This window comes from Drosophila sechellia, chromosome 2L (genome assembly GCF_004382195.2).
Source record: "Drosophila sechellia strain sech25 chromosome 2L, ASM438219v1, whole genome shotgun sequence".
Classification (NCBI taxonomy): domain Eukaryota; kingdom Metazoa; phylum Arthropoda; class Insecta; order Diptera; family Drosophilidae; genus Drosophila; species Drosophila sechellia.
This window is the reverse complement of record NC_045949.1, coordinates 17,316,124-17,339,923: the sequence shown is the minus strand read 5'-3', so window position 1 is coordinate 17,339,923 and position 23,800 is coordinate 17,316,124. Positions and strand designations below refer to the sequence as shown.

At 39.4% G+C, this 23,800-nt stretch overlaps 2 protein-coding genes across 8 annotated transcripts in view; one reads left to right on the top strand and one right to left on the bottom strand.

Annotated features, from left to right (window-relative positions):
* Positions 1-23,800, top strand: part of LOC6614508 (neural-cadherin) — a 97,230-nt gene that overhangs the window by 45,159 nt on the left and 28,271 nt on the right. The window lies entirely within an intron of this gene.
* On the bottom strand, positions 275-553 carry LOC116800202. The gene is made up of 2 exons (XM_032713923.1): positions 471-553; positions 275-410 (listed from the first exon to the last, which is right to left on the bottom strand). The coding sequence occupies exons 1-2, from the start codon at positions 551-553 to the stop codon at positions 275-277; spliced, it is 219 nt and encodes a 72-aa protein (XP_032569814.1).

Below are 23,800 nucleotides of genomic sequence, written 5' to 3'. Positions count from 1 at the left end.
GCCACAGCTGCGTTTCGGCTTGCATTTTCCGCTCCATTGGCAAACAGACCCGAAGCGAAAAATCATTTGCCTAAACAACAAACATATCTGTTATCCCACACGCACACAATTGGGCAAACCCAAAATCACACAGATACAAAGGCACTGAAAAAAATAATGGATTACCGTGTCATAATAATATGTAGAAAATCCGACCAGGATTTGAAAATCATTTCGAATGGTGTTCAGAAGTGTTCGACAATATACATTTAATCCGAAGGATGAATGAACTCATTTAGAATGATACAGCTTTTTTATAACAGCGTAGTGCATTCAACATTTTAATTAAATTGTTTTTAAACTTTTTCCTTGTGTACCCAGTTACCGATGTCTTGTTTTGCCCGTTGCTTTCTTGCTCTTCCTGCCCATTGCTGTTTGGTTATCTGTGAAACGTGCTCTTTTTAGTTATGCATACTATTAGGCTTAGCAACCTCTCCGCACGTACCACATCCTTTGGCTTTCTGGGGAATAAATGCGCCAACAGGGAAACCAAAACACCAGACAAACAAAACATGACAAATGTCGGAAAGTTAAATTTTAAGCAACACTGGGCAGCGTGAAAGTTATTCAGGAAAAACAACCCCGACGGAAATTATTATTTATCCAGGGGCCCAAAAATTGAGCCACTGCCGGGAGCAGTTTAATCCTTTCCTCGTTTGGTTCTCGTAAAAATCGTATTAGATAAAATAAGCAGAATTTGCATGACATACTCGAGTGGATGGCCGAGGGCAACCTTAGCAATGGCCCAATTGTTACACACATCATAAATTCAGAGAAAATAGAAGAGAGCAAAGACTCAGCTTATTGGGATACAACACCCTTTCGGGCATAAACGCCTCCCAAGCAGTTGTCTAATTTCTGGGGCGGAAATAAGTGCTCGTAAAAAATGTTCGAGACCATAAAATAGGGCCACTCCCACCGAATATTACCGCCCCACTGCCGGCGAACAGCCATTTTAGCAAAGAAGTAGTTGGGAACTTTGCTCTAAATATTCGATAATGCTTTTATGCCATGCATTCAATTTATGACTTCCTATGAAAGGTCCAACAATTTGTAAATAGTTTGTTTGATTTTTGTTTTTATTTTTTTGCTACTTTAAACTCGTCTCGTCGCACATTGCGCATACGCAGTGATGTCATCGAGAATGGAACAATAAATGGCCGTCGAGTCGTGAATTTCTTTTGCCCATGGCTCCTCCGGCACTCGACGGAACCATTTATCTTGATTGCCGCACTCCATCATTTATGATCGATGCTTGAACTACGTCCTCTCGGTTAAAGACATTAAAAATAGTCGGCGATGACCGATATTTGCTGTAAATTGAATCTGTTTGTTAATAATGGATTTTCATTTTTTTCTTCTCTTTTCAGGTACGTAAATGGAACTCTGCATAGTCGTTAGTGAAAATGACTGATATATTGTGATTTTTGTGGTATGTAATGGAAATGTATTGAAGTCTTGTATGTCAGAAATCGACCATTTAAGTCCGACTTGTCATTTCTCTTGGCATTCCCCCCAGCCATTAAGTCCTCCCAATTAGATAAAAGGCAAGGACGATAACCAGACAGTTTAGTACTATGTATGTATGTACCCAGATGCAGTTGGCCTTCGTGGAGTAGTTATGCACTGTTAATATTAGCTCAGCAATGCCAAACAATTTGTCAGGAGCAAGCCGAAGGAAGCGAGAGATGAAGTGGAAGACAAAAAAGACGGCAAGCCCCATCCCAATATATATCCTCTGACAAGAGCGTGTGTGTGTGTGTGTAGGAGAAATCATGAAAAATGGCATTTCCGCATTGCCAACTTCATTTCCGCTTTTCCTTCCGATCGGTCAGAGTGGCAACAAGTCAACAACAAGTTGGCCAAAGTGGCAGCTGCATTTACCATTGAAGAGCTGACAACGTCTTGAGAAATGCCCGAAGGGAAACGCTAAAATAAAGTAGAAAATAGAAGGGAGTAGGGGGAGCGGTGCAAAGTAAACGCAAATATGTACTTTTCGACCATAAAAAAAGCTACCGGCACTTGGGCCAATTTGCTACGTTTTTCTGGTTAGCCGCCGATAAACAAGGGGAACTAGTTGAATTTTCCCTGCCTTCTCACTCTTTAATTTGCATAAATCGCCTTAAAGTTGCTGCCAGCATTGCCAACAATGGCCCAAAAATAGACACCGAGCAGCAAGTTTGCGCCGACTCGAGTCAATTGCGCTTTCTAGAGCAATAAATCTTAGAGATTATTTTAATTTCATGCAAACTATTTCAAGCTGAGCTGCGTCGAGATGCCTGTCAACAACTTTTGGGACTCGAGGAGAGCAGCGGCGGCAACAAAAGATAGCAAAAAGTTGCCGAACCTACGCAAAAAAATTAAAGGAGGTTACGCAGTGAAAAGCACGAAACTCTCGCTATAGGAAAAATGAGGTTGAAATCCACACGCAGAGATGAGAAAATAACATTTAGCGTAGGAAAATAACAGTACTCGAGCTCCGCTTAAGGATCCACAGTTTGAGTGGATCCATACAACCATACAGTATGTATGGTTTCACATAACATTCGAAAGCATTGGCAGACCGAATTTCGAACATGAAGGGGAATATTTACATAACAAAGAAAAGATGTACTCTTTAAATGGCAGGATTTTGCACAAGGAATATGATCCACATTCTCCTGAAAATGTCTATTAACAGAATGTTTGCTTACTTAAATTAGCATTTGGCAGAAATTAATAAAATATAAAATATTTTTTTTAGAAGTTTCCATAACATTTCTTTCGATAGGAAAAAATCTTTTTTTTTAACCTTCCATAAACTTTTACAATGCACTTACTGATATTAAAAAGTAGGGAGGAGATGTTAGGTTCAAATTCGCATTCCTCTGTTAATTTACATACTGCTTACAGTATCTTTTTCGAAGTTTTCTCTCTCTCGCGAAACTTTCTCTCTATTTCGATGTGGAACCCATGTAAACACCATTCGTGGGCAGTCTTCGAAATCCTTTAACAGTGCCGGCTTTTGGCAGGTCTTTGAACCTGATCAACCACCCAGCTGCCTCTGTGTGCGTGCTCGTGTCCGTGTGAATGGGGAAAGACTCTTAACATCCTGCCACTGCTGTTCATGGCGTTTTTCGAGGACGCTTGTGAACATGTTGAGCAGCCATCGAAGCGAATGCATGAAATGCAACTCATATATAGAGTAAGGATGCTGCCATCAAAAATGCGAATCTGTTGAATGGGAGTGCCGAGTGTTATTTGATGAGCAATTTTAATGCAATTCGCAATGACCTTGACACCCATAGGCTAGATAGTTGCATTCCATTTTGCTGTGATTGCAATTGATTAAGCTTAAGAGAAATAATAAAATAAAGACTTAGGTAGAAATACGTTATTATGACATTCTTCTGGAAATTGTAACCTTAAAGCTGTATTAAGAACACAAACGGGCACATGCAATTGTGGGCGAGCCCACGCCCACTTGAGCTGATATTTATGGCGCCGCACTTTGGGTCCACTTTTCAATAAACTGCTTAGTCGCAGTCGCAGGCCACAACAGCAGCGAAAGCTCCGCAGAATCTTCAGCTCCATTCGGTGATTTATAAGTGCAGCGTTTCACACCCTCGACTCCACAAATTGCCACCACCCCTTTTTGCCACCGCCACTGGATGCATCTTGTTGCTATCAAAGTGCAAATAAATTACCGGCAGTGGAGGAAGAACTGCCCACTTGGCATAACGCTAGCCAGAAGCGAAGGATATGGGGAGGGATTTAGTCTGCTGCCTAAGCGTTTTCTGATGAGACAGCTCACCTGTGCTCAAAAGAAAAAATCTGTAAAAATTTAAGGTCAATGGAGTCCTATTTATATGGAGTGAAAGTAAAAACTGGAATAAAAAAGGCGTACGATATACCTTTTCAGAGGAGATTGAAGTTCGGCTTGAACTTTGCAGCTCTTTTAAATTTAAATATTTCGAAACGACACGAACATTGTTTAATTAACATTCTAGTGAGGAATTATTTTAATTACCACATTGTTCAGGTGTTTGCATCTGGCCAAGAAGCCATGCTCGGTATTTGCTTGTGGCCAAATGGCCATTAACTGACCTTGTCATTCACCTCCTTTCACGTTGACATTGTTGTTGTCGTTGTGTCGACGCTTTCAAACGTAAATGACACGTGTCAAAAGTCAGTAGGAGCGACCATACAACAAAAGTGCCACGCCCACGCAGACAACTTTAATTGTTTACGAAAGTCCGAGACCATTGAGCTTCGAAATGGTAGCAGAAAATAAGGTTAATACTGCTCGTTCTCGTTTTGGCCAATATTTCCTCTGAAGATTAACGTCACATCCACGCAGCTTGGCACCTTTTTCAAGCCGAATGATTAATGACAGCAATTTTGGGGTGAAATTTGGGTGGGGAAAGCATTTTTCCTCTTCCTGTTCGGCCGTGGGCAGCTCTCCCTTTGATGGAAATCTACTTGTTGGCGCCAGTTTTTCAGCCAATCAAATTTGTCGAGAGGAAAAGCTTGCCCAACTGATTTATTTCCCGATTCCATAGCATTAATGATTACCTAGCTTATGAGAATTAAGGAAATTTTTCATGAATTAATCATCGAAAGCCAAGCTAGACAGGTAGCTCTTCTTGTTCCATAAAACTCAGAATCATTTATAAAGGCATCGAAGAGCATGCAAATATTTATTGTCAGTGGAAAATGCATACACTGCATACCTTCATAAACATTTAAAATATATTTTTATAAAATTGTTCCCCATAAATTTATATAACAGTTTTTTTAAGTTAGTCAACCCATGCAGTTCAGCGAGCAAGGACTTCTTTATTTTGGTAAGGACATCATTTTTGGCCGCGTATAAGCTGTTTGAAAAATGTCAGATACAGGTGCATAAAAGGAAACATCTGGCAAATTAGTGGGGCACAAACAACTTCAGGTAGCTGGCTTTTAACCCTTCCGGCTGTAATATTGAAAGCACCGAAAGAGATACACGGAATGGCGGAGAAGGAGTACAAATGTCGTTTGTCGGCATTTGTCTCGTGCAGTGACAGGTCGTGGGGGCGGCGGATGTGGGCGTGGCTGGGTGTCGGTTTGTTTGGGAATTTGTGTGCATCGTTTGATTGAAAGGCGTTGCGATTGTGGCTCCGCCACGTTGCAATGCCTAACCCCAGAGGCATGGGACCGCCCTTTACGTACGTATATATATTGGTTGCAAAAAATTCGTGGCATTCTGCACAGAGCAGCTCTCAATCAAGCCAGCCAGTCAATCAACCAGTCAGTCACTCATGCATTCAATTATCCAATGCAATTCATTTGAACACGCGTGCACTCGAAATTATTGAGCAAGCGGGTTCTGTTGAAACAGTGTGATGAGAGGCACCAAAATAAAGTGCACACAAAGCCGGAAAAATTGCTTATTTCCACGATGAAAGTGCATTGATGGTTGAAAAAATATAAATAGGAAATTTGTTTAAGCACTCGAGTGCGTCAAATCAATCAGATTTATTTATATTAACAATTTGAAAACAAATTGAGATCAATTAAAATCAGTTTTAGTTTTACATTTTCCGCTCAACAGCACCCGAAACGAAACACTGAACGCCAATAGATTTTCAAATCGACGTTCAAATATTCAATAATTTCGCAAAGTGCTAAAAACCAAATTATAACATAAACACGAATTTTGGTTGGTCAGACTCTATATGTACATGCATACACATATGAATATATTTATATAAGGGTAATTAGAACTGCAAGTACGACAACAAATATGCAAAAAAACGAACAGAAAAATAACATACCAAATGCGGAAAGTTGTCGAGCGGTTACCCGTACACTTGTTTGCGATTTAAATAACCCAACTTGGTTGCATAGTCTGATTTTGGGCCACAAAAATTGCACTTCACATGTAGTACATTTGCAGCCAACAAATCTAGGTCAGCAACAAATATTGCGTATACGCCGCATGTACCAAAAAAATGTAATTGATTTTTTGTCCAAAAAAATCACATCAAATGTACAAGTGGGTTGGGTCCTGTTTTGAATAGGATTAAGATAGGAATGTATATAAAGCCCGGATTTATTTAATGAATGTTGAGTGAAAACATTCAAGGGAAATATAATATGTGGTCACATTAAATATTTCTGATTGTGGTTAAAGTATTCCGTGTTCTTTATTTCAGAATCACTTCAACTTTTCAAACAAAATCAAAACTTTGAATGCTCGCATGTGAATTTTCCGCATTTTCCTGCATGGCTTTTTGCATTTTCTGCCCTAAGGCTGTCGTCTCTGGCCAAACGCATAAAGTGTCAACTTTATCATGAGACTGCAGCCAACTTGCTCTCCCTTTTGGCTCCACATATCCCCGCCCACTTTGGCCACCTTTTGTGGGCGGTGAAAATATTACCGGAGCGTGCACATTTCGCACATTTATCGGCAGAGGTCAGAACTGACCAAAGGTTCTCTGGCCTTTTGCTAACAAAGTCTTTGACAACCAAGCTGCCAATGTGCGTGCCATAAAAATGGTGAAAAACAAAGGTTGTGAGGAAGAAGTATAAAATAAGAGACTGGAAAAGATTTGAAAATGCTCTAAAATATGTCACTCAATAAGCAGTAGCATTAGGCCAATTTACGTGCCAAGGAATGTGAAAGAAATTGTCAAAATCATGGCTTCTGATAGAATAGTAAGAAAATTTCAGCAAATATCCAACTAAATTAGTACTTTCGACTAGACCATGTTTATTTTTGCGCACAAGGAGCCCAATTTGCTTGTCATTCAGCAGCAACAACTGAAAAAAGTGTCGATGTAAAATCTAACAATTTAATTAAGAACTTTATGGCAACATGTCGCTCGATTTCCTCACTTCTTCTTCGGCTAGCACTAAAAATAAAAGAGGAAAAATACTTCATAACTTCTGTGGCTGACAATTGCGGCGCCAAGGCAAAAGCGAAAAGAAAATAAGGGGGTGTTGGAAATATTTTCATGTAACCAATAAAAGCATAAAGTAGACCAAGTTCTCCAGCAATGTAAGTGGAAATGGCAATGTGAATAGAAATGGAAATGGAGATGGAGATGGATCTTCCCCTGATATATTGTCATAAACGTTGACGAAAGGCAAACATAGGAATCACAAGCTGGAAAATCATCATCATGAAAGCAAAACAAAAAGCCAGAGGACACACATACAGTCGCAGCTGCTGCTGACAGTGGGAAATCACATGAAAACAACATGTCGCTGACTTTTAGAGGTGGGGCTGGAAAAGACGGTGGGCGGTTTTTGAATGGATAAAGTCACCCACTCAAGAGGCTTGAAAAGTTTCCAAACACTCGATACGACTGCATAGCAGCGGCACAAAAAATGAAAAGACAACACAAAGTTTTCACATATTTTACTTACAATTAAATACAATTGTTACAGCAAGGGAAAAGGGGCGTGGCTGCCATTTCCCGGCTGTGGGCAATAATTTATGATTCTTCACCGAGCGCAGAGCGCGTAAATTATGAAAATCCACTTAAACTTGCGCCGCGGAAAACCGCCAAGAAATCCGGCTAACGAAGCAAAACAAAAGTCGCAACAAGGCTAGACGCTTTTCCTTTTTTCTATTTTTTTCGTACTTTTTCCTGTTGTTTGCCACTTTTATAATTGCTCCACTTTTTTCTGGCTGTGTCGGCGTTTTTTCTTGGCACTCAGCTTGTGCACAGTAAGCAGTTTCAGACTCGAATCGCCTTAGTATTTGGCGTGTCACTTAAATTAAGATCGAAGCCAAATTTATCGTAATAAATATAGATAAGATTAAAATTAGTTTTTTAGCTCATCTTTCACTTATGACATGTGAAAAGACAAATGAATGTGATGGTTCAGCCTCCTCTTTTTGGCTTATTAAAAAATGAATAAGCCTGCAATTAGTGCACAGAAATGATTTCATATGATTATGAAAAATGACAGGCAGGGCAATCAAATTGTTTCTTTTATACGCCTTTTATGCAAATGTTTTCTTTTTCATTTAAAAAGTGAAACAAACAAAGAAAACCAGAGAGGGTACATTATAAAAATACTTCGCATTCAGTTTACTGTTGTTTGTTTTTTATTACCCCCAATTAGTTATGAAAATGTCCTCTTAATTGCGGCTGTAATTAACTCTAATGAATTTAATTGTTCCACCGCCCACCATAATGCAAATATAATTTAATCAAAGGAAACTGCGAAATATGGCGTACATTCTGCTTGATTGCTGTTTATCGCCTGTGTTTATTTGTCAGCAGCTGTCATCACATGTGGTTTTCATCACAACTTTAGATACACGATTTTAATTACAAAACTGCATATGGGAATGTTTTTGCTGGCTCGAGGTGGTTTCGATTCGATTTATTCTAGAATGGGTTTTCAAATCATGACTTTGTACAGTCAAAAGTAGATATAAATAACTACCCAAAATAATTTAAAAGATTTTAATAGAAAAATTACTCGACGAAACTTAAGAAAAGCTCTGGAGCAAAATGGCAATTAGAAATTGAAAGTTCTTACGTGGTTTTTTTCCTTCTTTTGCAACTGCAGTGGAAATGATTTTATTGCAATTTTTGATTTATTTGGCACAAAGTTGCAGAAAAAGAAACCGTGTACAAAGAACAAAAGAAACAAGTCAAATAAATCAAAGCAATTATGCGTAACATTCTTATTTTGAGCCGGTTTTTCACAGAAGTTGCTTAAATACTCATAGTTCTTTCTAGTAGCTTTCAAATGCAATGCACAGAGAGCTTGCTTTAAAGTCACTTTGGTTGTCTTTCCATTTTCCAGGACGCATAAGCGTTTCGCATGCACAAAGCTGCCCCCCACAAACATGCAAAATTATTAATATTAACTAATTTAAGCTGGTCTAAAAGGCAGTAGCTAGTAGCTACCTTTTTTGGCTGGGAGACCAGCCACGACATGTTGTCGCATTGTTGTCAACGCAAATTTTACATGTGGCATGCAACAAGGCAGAAGAAGGTGCCACTCCCTCCCCGCTGCAACCCTTTCAACAGCTCAACACTTCTGACTTTTAATATGCAAGCAACCCGAAAATCCTCACCCCATGTTATCCAACCAGTTTTTGCTGCTACTGAAATTATTTTGTTGGGAAGCAGCGACGTTGAGTGTTGCTTTGTTTGAAGAGCCACGTCGCACCCTGCTCCACAAATTTATGGTTGGAGCCCTCAGCAAACCCCCAACCGACATAGTCTTTTATTAAAGTTTTTGCACATTTCGTCCTTCACATACTGTATGATGATTTTGTAACCCTCGCCCATTTTCTGCCCATTTCTCATATGCAACAAAATTTGCATAAAAAATAAAACATCAGCAGCCACGCCGAAAAATTGTTGCGTTCGTATATATATTTTGTATTTTTTCTGTTTTGGAAGGGTCAGGCGTTGTGTTGTTATTTTTCCAGCTTGGTTACTCTTTTGGATCCCGCTCATAAAGATATATATGCAAATTGTGCTCCACTTGGCTCGCGGCCTTCTATGCGCATATAAGTTGGCCTAATCACGTGCCACTCAGTGGGGAAAATGTGGGAAGGCTGCAGTAGCTCGATTATCCTGGCAAATAGGTAAACAGGTTTTTGGATCCGCCGGAAGTTTTATCCTCGTCCAAATCGACTGTTATTCAGGAAATAGGAAAACTTTCGATGGTAATTATTTCTTTTACAATGTTGAGCTCCCTTTACTCACATACATAGTATGGAGTATGTTTTAGGTCGCTTTTTTTAAAGATTTTTAATTGCATTGATATTCAGTTATCCTTTTTGATTTACTTCACTGATTATTGCTCATATATTGCTCATAACATATTGAAATTGTTTTATTGAAGAATGTTTACAATTTCGCTTTCATGATATTCATTAATTCTATTTAAAATGTGCGCCGCTCTTTTTATTCATTTTCAACAAGATTTATCCAGTTTTACAGCAAAAAAATAGCAGTTAAATATCAAGTTAAGCTGAGCGAAAAATAATATGGCTTGACTGGGTATTAATTCAGAAAGTTTTTTCCTAAGCTTCCCAATACTGATCAAACTGATGAAAGCAAACATAAGCCTCGGCTTTTGCGGCATCATCATCAATATGTTTACATTCAAGGGCTGGCAAAAACTTAATAAAAAAGTCTGGCTTAAAAATGCATTCACTCACAAGTGAATGCTGCGATGCTGCAAATTCATTTAAATTTTTCGGCTGTAAAGCTTCTGAAAAAAAAACAGTTTACACACACTGGCATCACAAAGGCCGCGAAATTGCCGTCGATCTAGGGGCTACGCCCACTTTTCGAGGAGCTCCCAATAAAAAAAGCTTTGTTAGCATAAAATTGAACATGTGTGGACTGCTAAAAAAATTGGAGGAGAGGTAGCCGGGCTTCGTGCGTTGTCGGACCCCTTTTGTATGATTTTTTCAGTGCTCCCTTTAGTGCGCCGCATGGATTATCCTTTGGATTATCCTGCGCAGCATGACTGCGTTTTAGTTGCAATTTCTTGGACGCTCTTCCTTTCCCTGCGAGTTGAAAAGGCAATAAAGGGCCGTGCCCTCACGTCCAATGCGTCCTGCCATTACTTTCCCTTTAATTCGTTAAAGTTTCGCGAACTTTTGTCTTCGGCGAAAACTTTCAATTTGACTAATTGAAAATGTGTTTGCATAGAAGGGCGAATAATTTTCATAATTTGATTTTACCGAGTCGCGGCACAACAACATTTTGGCGCCCGAATAATTTTGACATAAATAAAACAAGCAAGTGTACAAAAAAAGAGAATGTTGAAAATTAATTAAAAAAGGGCTAATAAAGGGTGGTCTTGTCGCCGCCTCTAATTGTGTTCATCAACAAAATTTGTCTTCCTCCTTTTTCCGCGTGCAATAAGCTTAGGTATGGTTGGGCTTACGGGAAACTTCAATTGTTGATCGTAATCCAATGCGCTTACTCGAAAGGCTTGTGTGTGTGTGTGCGACGCCTGCAAGTATGCTTCATAAATTTTGCGGGGCGCCAAAGGATGCCTGTGCGTGTATGTGTGGCCGTATTAAACGTGAAATTTTAATACGGATAAATTACAGCACAAACTTTTCGCTACAAGGAATTTGTTAATTTAAATTTTTCAAATTCCATGAGCAAGTTTAGCATATTTTTGAATTTTTTAGAAGGTGCTATTAAATTAGAGCCTGAAAAGGAAAAGTATTAATACAAAAGCCTCTGGTTTTTGCTAAGCCTTCAGTTTAATCTAATCACGATTAAAATTCAATGATGTCGTAAATATCTGTTTTAATTAAATCAAATATACAGGATTTCTTCAAATTTTATATAGAACGTGATTGCATTAAATAACCAACAATGGCCCGGCAGTGAGATATTTAATCCATCAATTAGTGATTTAGTTAGAGCCTATTTTAAAACGTTTTAAAGCCTGTCGGCACAATAAATAAACAGGACTTAAGTGCTGTTCCACACGGCGCCACTCCATATAAAAAGTTAACCCAAGGCAAACAAGGCACACACACTGGCGCAAATAAACAAATACCAATGGCAGCCGCAAACAAAACGGAAGCAAAGCGAAATCCTGTCTCGCAATGAGCAAACAATAGACGAGTGTGTGTGTCTGTGTGTGCGGGCAAAAGGGTTCAGGTGGGGTCAGCTGTGGTTAAATAATTGGAGTGGTCGTGGGAAGAAGGGCATGGGGGTAAGGGTTATCTCGGCATGTTGGTGTCAAAACAACAAATTGTTTTATAATGCTTGGGACAGACAAAGGACACACAATCACACACTCACACACTCAAAGACGACTCCAAAATGGAAATGGACACACACAGAAGCCATTTGGGCGTGGTCAGCGTATGGGCAATGGTATTTGTGGGCCAAAACGGAAAGTGCTCGGGCTTATTGTTCACATTGTCTAAGCTTTTATAATTTGCCAGTCAAATGTCACGACAAAGGGATCGCCTCATTTCTATTGAAGCTGTGAAATTTCCGTGGAAATGCCTTTCACAAAGCGCTGCATAAATGATTGCGCCATACGTGGCCGTCTTTTGTTTTCCGTTTTGTACTTGTGCTTTTTTCATTTTGCCGAAAACTTTTCCGTGCTGGCGCACCTATGAAACAATTTTCGTACCGAAAAAGGAATTTGTTATTGGCTTTATTTTTTCTATGGATGCGGAAGCAATTCCGCTTAACTTTTATTTTGCTCAGCGTGCAAAGCTTCTGAAATTTTATAAAATTAAATTTTGCTTGCTCACGTTGAACTTTTTGACGTTTAAGAGAATGAAAAGGAATTTAGTAGTGCACTACTCTATATTAAACGCATTTAAAGGGTCTAGCTAATAATTTAGGAATTGCATTTGCTTCCATTGAAGTCAAGGAGATGGGACACTTTGTTTCTAAATAACTCGAAACCCTCCGCCTTGCGAGTTTCTAAGCCGGTAACTTCACCATTGCACTGGGATCGGCGGAGATTCATTGAGTTGTCACCTCGGCAGTTGCAAATTGGCCTGACAAATGCGATTGGCAGGCAGGGAGGTTGGTTGGTTGAATGTTGGGAATGTCTCGGCTCGTAAATTGGCATTCATTTGCATTACCGTAAAAAGTTATTTGCACATGCATGTGTGCACTTGGCCCGGCCGCACGCTCCAACAAATTGCAGCTACTAAAGCGCTAAAACGTGACGACAGATGCCGTGAAAGCTGGGGAAAGCCGGGAATGCCGAGGAAAGTGTGTGGGCCCAAGGCAAATACCCAAGTAAATTCGAGTGCAACAAGGGGCGGCGGGGTCGCTGAAGGCTAAGACATGGCATTAGCCTTTTCCTACTTTTATTTCACTTTGCTCAAATGCTTATTGGCTTAGTCCGAAATGCAGCAGCAACATCAGACTCAATAAATGCCATGGCCATGCGTCCATACTCCCCTGTAAGCCGCTTTATCACCAACTTTTCACCAAGCCCCTTCAATGCCGTCCACCAATCCAGTTGGCTGATTGCAGAGGATGACAGAGCGATGACATCTTATGCTAAGTTCGTTAACTGAATACAGTCCTTGTCGAAGCATACAAATTAGGTTCGACGGCAAATTTGACTAAGAATATTGTTTTTCTTTTCTTGCAGGTATGTAACGCTTAGCCTTGGCAAAGTGCATTCAATTATGTTGTAAGTACTTAAAACATATTTATGTTAAAGCAAAATAGTAAAATATTCAATAGAATTTGGGTATCAGGTTTATTAAGCTTGTTTCATGCATTATGCTACTCAACTTGACTTAACGCCTTTTCTAAAACTAAATGCATACAAACAACCGATGAAATGTTGTCTAAAAAGGGGGGCAGGTGGCATACGCCTGAACAATGACAGTCCTGCCATTTACAACCTGGCTGAAATAAACGCAAAATGACAGCCAACAAGCTGCAGTAGCAGCAACAACAAAACCAGCAACAACAATACTATGCCAGCCGTCGCGACAACAACAAGACCAACAGCAATAACAAGCGTGACGCAAGTTATGCTCCAAGTGGAAGCGCAGTTAAAGTGTCAAAAACACGCGCACACAAACACACCGATGGAGGGGGTGGTGGGTGGAAAATAGGGGTCGGCACCAGCCTGAATAAGGGGAGGGAAGGGGGGTGAACACACACCTGGGCAGAAGCCACCGAAGGTTGTCCCTTGGTATGCAAGTTTTATAGATTTTTTTCACACGTGAAGCATTTAAACGCGCCATTAATCTCAAACAGTCGTGGCGACTCTCGCACAAGACTACGCCTTCCCTCAAAACGCCCACGAGACCTTTACACTGAGGCAAAAAATTTAAATAAATATGTTCGGCTGATATAAGTAGGGCTTTAAAACTGCTGGAAAATATGTCAAAAAGTAAGCTATGTTGCGCATTTTTAAGCACCTCTACAGTTATTAGTCATTGTTGTAACACCTTTTAAGCCACATTTTTTCGCTCTGCTTTAATGGCCACATTTGTCATAAATATCGAACAAGCAAGTGGTTGCCACTCAGCTCCCCTTTTTTGCCCCGACTTTATTTTTATGCGACCACACACACATTTATACGCGCACAGTATCTGGCAGACAGGCGAGTGGGCGTTTGGTGGGCGTGGCGCTGAGTAGCACATGCGATTGATTTAAAATGCACTTGAAATTATGTACGATATATTTGACAAGTGAATTTATTTAAATTTTGTTTTTGGCAGGTGTCCGGGGCCAACGGGGCGTATGAGTGGTTTTAACTTATGCGGGCGACCGTAACAACAGCACAGCGCTGACGGTTATTTATGATTTCAAGTGTATTCCGTTGTCTGCTTTTAGGGGTCAGCTTATGGCCATGGCCATGCGTGTGTGTGGGTTGTTGGCCATTGTTTATGGCCGAGCACTTTTTGCTGCAATATGTTGCCCTGGCAAACAATGCGATCGCATGTAGTGGACCAGCTTCGGAACAAATTGTGCTACATAAATTATGCGAATGTCAAAAAGTTTTTGGCGATTCAAAACGCCCGCCCGATCCCGGCCACCCCAAAAACAAATTGAATTAAATCGGGTACTTGAAATTGGGCCAATTTCGGAGCGAAAATGTGACATGATTAAGGAGTTTTCAAATAATTGGTTAGGGTCTTACAAGAATGGGACATAATCGAAAAAGCAGCAATGGTTAATTAATATTCACAAGAAATAAAAAGAAATCATGTTGTAATTACACAGTTTCGCTTTATATCAATTTAGTCCTTAGGGAGTTTATTAACTTTTTAAAGTCCTTCAAGAAAGCTTAGCTGACGCCCTTCTCCTTCCAACTTAACTAGATTTCTTCATTCATCATAAATGAACTTTGCCCGTCCAAATAGTTTCGCGCTCAGTTTCATTAGGGATTTTTCCAAATACACAAAACTTTTGTCATCAAAAATTCCGCCTTTGCTTGGCAGATGATCAGCAGTTTTTGCGGTGTGCATTTAATAAGCAGCGTCACATCTTTTTATGATTTTATCATGCATATAAACATTTGACAGCTCGAGTGTTTATGGGGAACTTCTCGTGCTCATCTAACTTGCCAATTTTGCCATCAATATCATCATCAGCAGAGGCCAAAGCAGCCAAAATATCTCTATCAGGATGCGGGGCAGCCACGAGGTCCTGTGCCTTTGATGGCTGCATTTAAGTGCTCCGCTTTGGTTATAAAACTTTAAAATATGTGCGCATAAAAGCAAAGCAGATTCTTTGCATCTAACAATGTACGGAAATACGCGTTTTTGGCAACAGCTGAAGCTCAATTTCCGAAATATGCTGGCCAGCGAAATGAGCTGAACGAACTCGAATATTTCCTACTTTCTTGGTACCAATAAAGTTTGGCCAAAAGCGTGACAAAGTTTCCACGGGGGCTTAAAGTATTCCACCGAAAAGGGATAGGCATGATAAAAGGGAGAAGAGTGGAGGCAATTCAAATTAGCAGCTGGTCAAAGCTAAGTATTAAAGTGTCGTTTATCAGCAATTAATTATGAGAGGATCTCAAATTTGTATGGGACATACAATTACAATATTTACAAAATAAATACAATTGTGAACTAATCAAATTTTGACTTCACTGTTGGTCTAGAGATTTTAAAACACAACTTGACAAAATCTCTACACAGCCATGTTGAAAATCAGCTTTTGCTATAAAACCACTCGTTCGTTAAGCAGACTTATACGTATAAGTTAGGATAAAAGCTTTTCTGAAAGCGTTCAGGACTTATATTTGTATAATGCTTGTATTCACCTTTCTATTCATATTTATAGAAAATTATGGATTTGGCTTTACAATCTTTATACCTTCTTTTGAAATGAATACTTTATCCATAACTTTTTGATACTATAATAATGCTTTAAGTTTTATCTTATATATCAAAGAAGCATTTTTATAGAATAGTCAATTGTGTACCCAAGAAAGCTTTTAGCTTTCGTTTTTAACTTCGTTCTTGTACCCCACAAGCTTGTCTTATACTATAAGGACTTTCGGAAATGTATAATATTTATTATAGAAAAAATCCCTTTTCGACTTTTCTTCACAGGTTATGTTCTAAGGATTAATTTTAGACCCTATGCTTTGAAAGCACAAATTGTTGTAGGAAAATATCCCAATTTTCTTTCAGACTTTCGACTCCTTTCGACTTTAAGGCACTAAGCTTCCCTATAAAATTTGTATAACAGTTTTGTGTATTTTTCCTGCCGCTGCAAAAGAGAAGACCTTTGATTAAGAGAAAATCTTCTTCATCTTTGTCCCCAATACAGTCGTCTTTGGTTAGTCAAGCACTTTTAATTACTTAACCACTTTGACTCCAACAATTCGCTATATCACAATTAAAAGTCTGAGCTTAAGATGGATCGAGTTCTATGTTGGCTTTTTCACTCTGACCCCCTCAGCGGTAGCACATTAGGGTGAATTATGAACGATTTAAACAATCATTAGCACAGTCTTACATATTGGCTTGAACAAGTAACAAAGTGAATTAGGTGACAGACGCATTTGAAGTTCCATTTTATGGAGGAAGGAGCAAGGTCGTGTTCCAAAGGAATTGCTGATGCTGGGTGGCTGCCAGCTGGAGAGCCCTTACCCGTTACTATTTGCCAAACAAATCGCTTAAGACCCTGATGGCAGCCGAACAACAAATACACAAGCACACATTTGTCAGTCAATTTTCAATTGGCATTTGAGCCTTTGAGCCGGCACGTAAATTTATTTGCCTTTGCTGGGCAATCAGAATGGGAATCAGTATCCTAACTGAAATCTGAATGCGGAATCACAATTGAATGACTGTGTGCGATTTGAAAGAAAAAACATATGCACCTGCACAATGAGAAATCGCTGGATCTTCACAGGTGTGCGGGGAAAAGCCCCCTCGGTAATGCAGTCAATTGAGTTTTCATTTCAGTGAAAATGTAACAAATCTGTTTACGACGACTGCTGACGATTTATCAGCTCGCCAATCGAATTTTGAAAATTTCTCCACACTGCCAGTAAAATATTTGTGAAATAATACTCGATATTGTGACCAAATTGCTTGCCTATTTGCCTAACATTTTAATAAGCCCCATAATTTATCATCAGTTTGAGGCGCAATAAAATGCAAAGCATCCATGCGTACTTACCATATTGGAGAGAGTACTAATAGAATGTAATTAAATATTAAAAAATAATTTTACGACTTTTCCAAACTGGGCATAATGCAGTTTTGGTGTTTAGTTCAATCAATCGCCGTCAATCAGAATTAAAACCCCAAAGGCCGAGTTAAAACCCCTACTTTCATCGCAGGGGGTGCCATTTGAACCCCAATCGGCTTTAAGGAGCGGAAGTGGCCAGTTATTAATTACATTTTATACATTTCGGGCGATTTATTATTATGCGCATTATGAAATTGTTTGATTTATGTTTTTGTGGGGTAAGGTCCTATTGAATAACTTATTGTTGAACTCTTTCCTTTGACAATAAATCAAGGGTTTTCTTGTGCTGCTGTATTTGCTGTCTGGGCAGCTGTCAAGCCTTCCCACAGGACATTTGAGTATGTGGATATATTATGACATTCCATTTCAAACAGGATAAATTGCTTTCGGCGGAAAGAATTCGAGCGTGAGACATTCTCTCCGGGGAGGTGCATAACTTTTAAAGCAGTTTAATAGTTAGCACAAAAACTATACCTTATATGGGGAAAATAAAGTTTATTTTCGCTGGGGAAACAAACAGATGCTCCACACCTTTGGGAAACTTTTCTTAATTTTCAATTAAGAAACGCAAACAATAATTTAGATGCCAAATGAAAAAGTGTCTTGCAGATTTCTCCGAGTAGTTTCTCAGTTTCCTGTCTGCTGTCTACGCAATTAATTTGCTGCAAAAAGGCGGACAGAAATCAGCTGAAAGCATGAAAAAAGTAAAGCGGACAAAATGCAATTGCAAGACGATCTCTTTGCTGTGTTCCTCTGTACTTTTTTGGTGCCTTTCCTTAGCTGAATACGCATAAATTCGCATCCGGCGACAAGTTGGCGCAATGTGCAATGAGTTTTGGGCTGCAATACCTCGTTCACTTAAAGCGCAAAATTGTCAGTGTTGCACTTTATCAAACGGGAAGGACAAATGCACAACAAGAAATACTTATTTAATCGGTAATAAATGGTAGAAAGCCATCGTCAAAAGCAATGAAAAATAAATATGTACCGGGTTTTAAATATTTTCACGAGCCATTAATTTCTTGCAGTGCACTTATGGCCGTCGCAGTCTGTGTTTGGCAACATGGCGTATGCGGCACTTCCGCTAAGCGAAAAAAGCGGAACGGAAATGTGCAAATGAGTGCGCCTTGAATATCTTAAGCAGTCCATGGATACTCCAAGTTCCCTTTCTCCCATTTCCTCCCTACTGTCATCTCAATTATTGTTTTGTTTTTGCCCGAAAAGATGACAAGCTGGAAAAAAAAATGACAATTTAGCCTCCCAGTTGCCGTTTTTTGTACTGTTTCGCCTAATTGGAAAACTATATGCAGACAGCGAGAAGTAGCAGCAGAATGCTGAATGTGGCAGAATAAAATGGGGCAGTAAAAGTGGTACGCAAATGCCACTGAACAGTAAAGAGAAATACAAAGGCAGTATATAATATGGATATTCAAGAGATCGATTTGCTAACTGAAAATAAAAGTAGACTTTCATTTTTTATTTCGGAATAATCAAAATTACTGAAATTAAATACCCATCAAAATGTGTAAGTTGAAATCAACTAATGTAAAGTTTGTGCACAGCTTTTATTGAAGCTATTTTCTATTTAAAACATATGCAATCAGCAAACAACCCTTAACCCTTGACCCACACACTAAGCATCAATTACCACCGCTTTGGACGGAATAGCAATTACCCACAGAATGGGGTACCTTTCTCAAATGCGGCAGCTGTAATTAGATGTAATTTTCGACTAGGATGTGAAAAACAATATGTAAATAGCTGTGGCCCAACATCGAAAAGCACAATGGGATTAATTTAAATGGGCAAGGCTATGCTATCAGATGAATCAGGTTGTCCGACATTAAAGGTCACTCATTTCACTCCAGCGACCTAATTTGAACATTTTCGGCTGATTGAGAAACACAAGGATTTCAAAACCGTAATTATAGCATTTGCCCTTCTTAAATTTTTCATCGCGTTGATGTCAATTCACACACACAACTCATCCGGATAGGGGGTTCGAAAATCTTGTTTGAGAGACATGTGGAAAAGTCCAACTTTGACCGCAGAAAACGCGTTTCCATTTCCGACTTCTGTGATGAATGACAACAGCGAGTGTGCATCATCCATCAGAGCCTGGTGAAAACTCGAGCTTTTCGCCATGTGCATGCTTCGGAGGTTGGGAAAATTGAAAAATGCATTACAATTAGTCGACGCTACTAGATTGTCCAGACAGAAATGGCTTTCTCCCCTGATTCAACGCATGATTCTGCTCCTTGTTGGGAGTTTTGTGCGATAATTTGACAATTATCACCCTCTACAAAGTTTTTTGTTTGTGACAGGCAAAAAAGGTATTGTCATCTGCAGGGTGGACCAACGAGGGTCTAAATAGAAAGGTGGAGAGATAAGCTTTGGCGTGTATTGAACTTTTGTGTCGCATATAATTTTATCTGGCTTACCCTGTGTTGAATTGGATAAAGCTGCTCTAGTTATTAATACAAATTTAATAACTTAAGATTGATATATTAGGACAATATTCTTTTTGAACCTTGAGAAAACAGTAAATTGCTTAACAATTTATCGGTTCTGTGAAAATTCCGCATTAATTATCATGACCATATGCCAAGGGTATCTCGCATTTCACCCACTTACTACTCTAATAATTCTTCACATTTTTTGTAAGCGCAATCTGTGCGAAACTTTATTAGCTCGACCAGCTGTCACACGGCGACCTTTATCACATTAAAACAGGCGCAGGAAAATACAAGAAAAATAGGCGAAAAAAATCTCGTTATCCCAGCGGTGAGAGAATCACTTGCCAGAGACCAAAATATCTAGCCCACCTTTCACCCACAAATTTCATAGATAGACAGACCCTTTCTCGCCCTCTCGCTTCCCCTAATTGATCAAAGCAACTGCTCCAAAAACGGAGAAAAGAAAACTTCTCGAAACTTGCCTCAACAATTTTCACGCCAACTTAAAGCCGCTTAGAAGTGAACTGAGAATCAAGAATCGAGAAACGAACTGAGAAGTTCAGAGGGAATCTTTCTGGTTGAGTGGACTTGAGGGCGTGTACTTCCTCATCTTGGCTACCTTTAAGGCATTTCCCCATCTTCTTGTTTTTTTTGGCCAACTTACCTGCTCAGCGCTCATTAAGATGCATTGCAATCTGTGTGTGCAATATGCTTTTACCTGGCGATGATGATAATAAACGGCAAAGTTTTTCCACAACTTGAGTTGATTATTATGCGCCGACAAACTTGGAATTGTTAATGCGTGTTAAAGATTTTGCATTAATTATCTGAGCGTGGCGGCGTCGGTGTTAGTTAGTGGGAAAACTTTAATTAAGTCATTATGCAATTGTGGATTCCGCATTGCGCATACGCCGCGTGTGTCGAGGACGAATGTTGACTAAGAATCGTAGCGTATATGCAAACTAATTAAAACGAACAAAAGTTGACTTTTTCAACAGTCTCGCTCGGTGAAAAGTAATTTATTTCACGAGCACATATGCTTTTTTTAAAAAACTAAATAAGCGTGTTAAAAATCCGACTAAAAATATATCTTTTATCTACAAACATTAGACAACTTTAATTAAAAAAATGCCAAATTGTTTTCGCTCAAAAAAAATTAAAATTTCTACCGCTTATTCAAAAATAGAAAAATAATCATAAAATGAATACGAAAAAAACAAACTAATAAAATCACTATCAAAACAAATTGAAATACCATAAATGCTGATACAAGCAACCAAATACCAATTGCAAAGCAAAGGAAAAACAAAAACTTTTGCCACAAATGCCATAAAATGCCAGATACTGCAAAACTTGTGTGGCTGCAAAATTTTATGGCCTCAACCAAAGTTGAACTCTGTCCCGAGGCCTTTGATTCCTGTCGAGTTTGATTTTCCTCGAAAAAACTTTGACTTCCAGATGATGATTTAATTGAGAGTGCAGGTGATGGAAGAAGTCCTTAAAGTGTTTGGCAAAAGCTAAACAAAAATGTTCCCTGCCGTTATCCTTTTGTGTGTGCCCCATCCCTGGACTCCAGCTAGTTCGCATTGTCAGCGTTCAGACAATTGAGCTCAAGTGTTGCCACTTGGATTGGAGTCCCCTTAGCACCGACCTCATAACAAGTATAAATGTCCTGCAGAATGTCCTGCGACCACGGCAAGGGAGAAAACGTGGGAAGCCAGGGAGCTCTTGTTGCGAGGCAGACTATAAAAAAAGCAGTGCCAAAAGTTTTCTTAGATAAGCCCAAGCACGTGTCTCTGAAATTCACATAACGCATACGTGGCGAGGCCCGAAGCATTTCTTGTTTTGCAGTTCATTGGTCTAGAACTAGTGCTTAAACGCTTCAATCAATAATTTCCTAAATTTACAAAACTCCTAAATTTAATACAGTACACAATTATTCGGTCAAATGTATTCTTTCCTTTTATTGATTAACTCGTATAAGACTTCCCGGGCTCTAATTCCCTTTCCTTTTGTCTGAAAGCAAACACAAGCTCCATTTGCCAAGCAGCATTGCTTACTTTTCTCTATTATTACCACTATAATGGTAGGAGTGCTTATTGTCCTTGGCTTCCCGACTTCCTGGCAGTCACAATGCCAAGAGTGCAATTGTTGGGAGCAGCATCATCTTCGTTTTATCGCACACCCACGGACACGTCCTCGACTCTCGTTTAACTTTTGACCTCCATGCTGCCTTGGTCCTGTCTTCCAAGTGTTACTTCTATTTCTACTTGTTTTTGTGACCCACAATTGAGTCCCATAACTCATAAAAGTTTGTAGTCAAAATAGCTGAAGACCTAATTGAGTTTGCTGTGTACGAAAATTGAGCTTCCTTTCTTTTAGTCAATTTAGCGCTGGGCTGGGGTGAGAAAATTATTATCAGCAGTTGGCCAGCTGCTTTAAAAACCTGGCCAACTGGCAACAAATTAGCAAAAAGCTTTTGCCAAGGACAAGCAAAGGATTGGGTATGAAAAGCCTGGCAGGCACATTCAAGTGTATATTTTATTGAACCGCCTGTGATTTTACCAGCACATTGGACAGTAAATTCTCCAGCCGTTCACTGATTGCTACACGAACACAGTTGGCCGAAGTCAGGACATTGAGGTCAGCTTCAGTAAACACGCACCCAAAAGCCAAATCAAGTCGAGCTGACTTGGCCCGAGCCACGGTCCACAATCCACCTTCCTTCGATGGCTTTCTTTTCTCTCCTATCGTCCTTGTGCACTATCAGCAGGAAAAACCCATGGCCTGTTTGGACTGGGTCCTGTGGGGGCTGGGATAATGAAATAAGCCACAACAGTAACGGCTCCTCGAACATATTGAGTGGAAGCTGCACAAACAAATGAACTAAATGTGAACACGTAAGGTAAATAGCGAGTGGCAAGGATGAAAGAAATGAGGGAAGGATGGGCCTTGCTCTTAATTCAGACTTTAATCCACTAACCTGAACAATGCAGAAAGCACAAAGCAAAGGCCATATAGAAAAGATTTTTTTGAGACTTAATTTCAGCTAAGGACATATGCGGATTTTTATTAAAACCTTTGTGCAAATTTACAAGGAATATTAATTCCATAGTTAGAGCTAACCAATACTTTCAACTCGCAGCTGAAATTCTTAAACTAAAGTGCAATTAATCAATGAGACGTGCCCCGCCCACATTTATGTGCGTGCTGCACACGAAATGTTGATAAAAATGTGCACTGCCACTTGCAGCGTGTTCCGAGATTGTTGACTCGCTTTTATTTATATAATTTTTTGTTGCCAGTTGTTTTTCCGAGAATTTTTCTCAGCCACATTTCCACAATGCAGCAACTATTTTGATATTTTTTTTGTTGTTTCTGTTCGCTCTCTGGGTATTTGTTAAATGCTCAGAGTTTTTTGCGCAAATTGTTTGAACAAACTGTCACCAAATGACAATGCGGCTGCTGATGATGATGGCATGAGAGGATGGCACTCGTTGTTTTGAGTGTTGGGATTGGTCACTTTTGAAGGGGCAGGAAACACATTCGGCACTTTTGTCATTTTTTGGAAGTAATTAAGTGAGTGGCAGAACATATTTTTGCTCATTTGAAGAAAAACCTGCAGTGCTAAGTAGATTGCAATTTTTAATGTAAAAATGCGTAAACAAAGTGATATTATTTTAAAAATTCGTAAAAACATGCAACAAAATATTTTAATGTCATTCTTCGACACTTTATTAAATGGTGTACAAAAACATTTCTTATGTTCTCTTAAATTTGTACACCAAATCTGTTATCCTAATATTCCCCGCTTTAGTTTAAAGGACATTAAATAGTCAGAAGAAACAGACTTTATATATATCGAAAGGTTTTAGTGCTGCCGCCTTGCGCAAACTGAAAACTGCAACGAAGCATGGCAAGGGGCAGATAAGCTGCATCTTATGCAAATGTAATTAAAATGCAACAGAGAGCGCTGTTTTACAATATTTTATGCTATTTCGCTAGCTTTATATTTTTTGCACTTTTTGTTGTTGCTTAGGATGAAGCTCTGGCTTAGCGACACAGTCGTCCGTCTCTTTCACGCTGCTCTCGCTATCTCGTGTCGGCCATTCCGGTTAAATG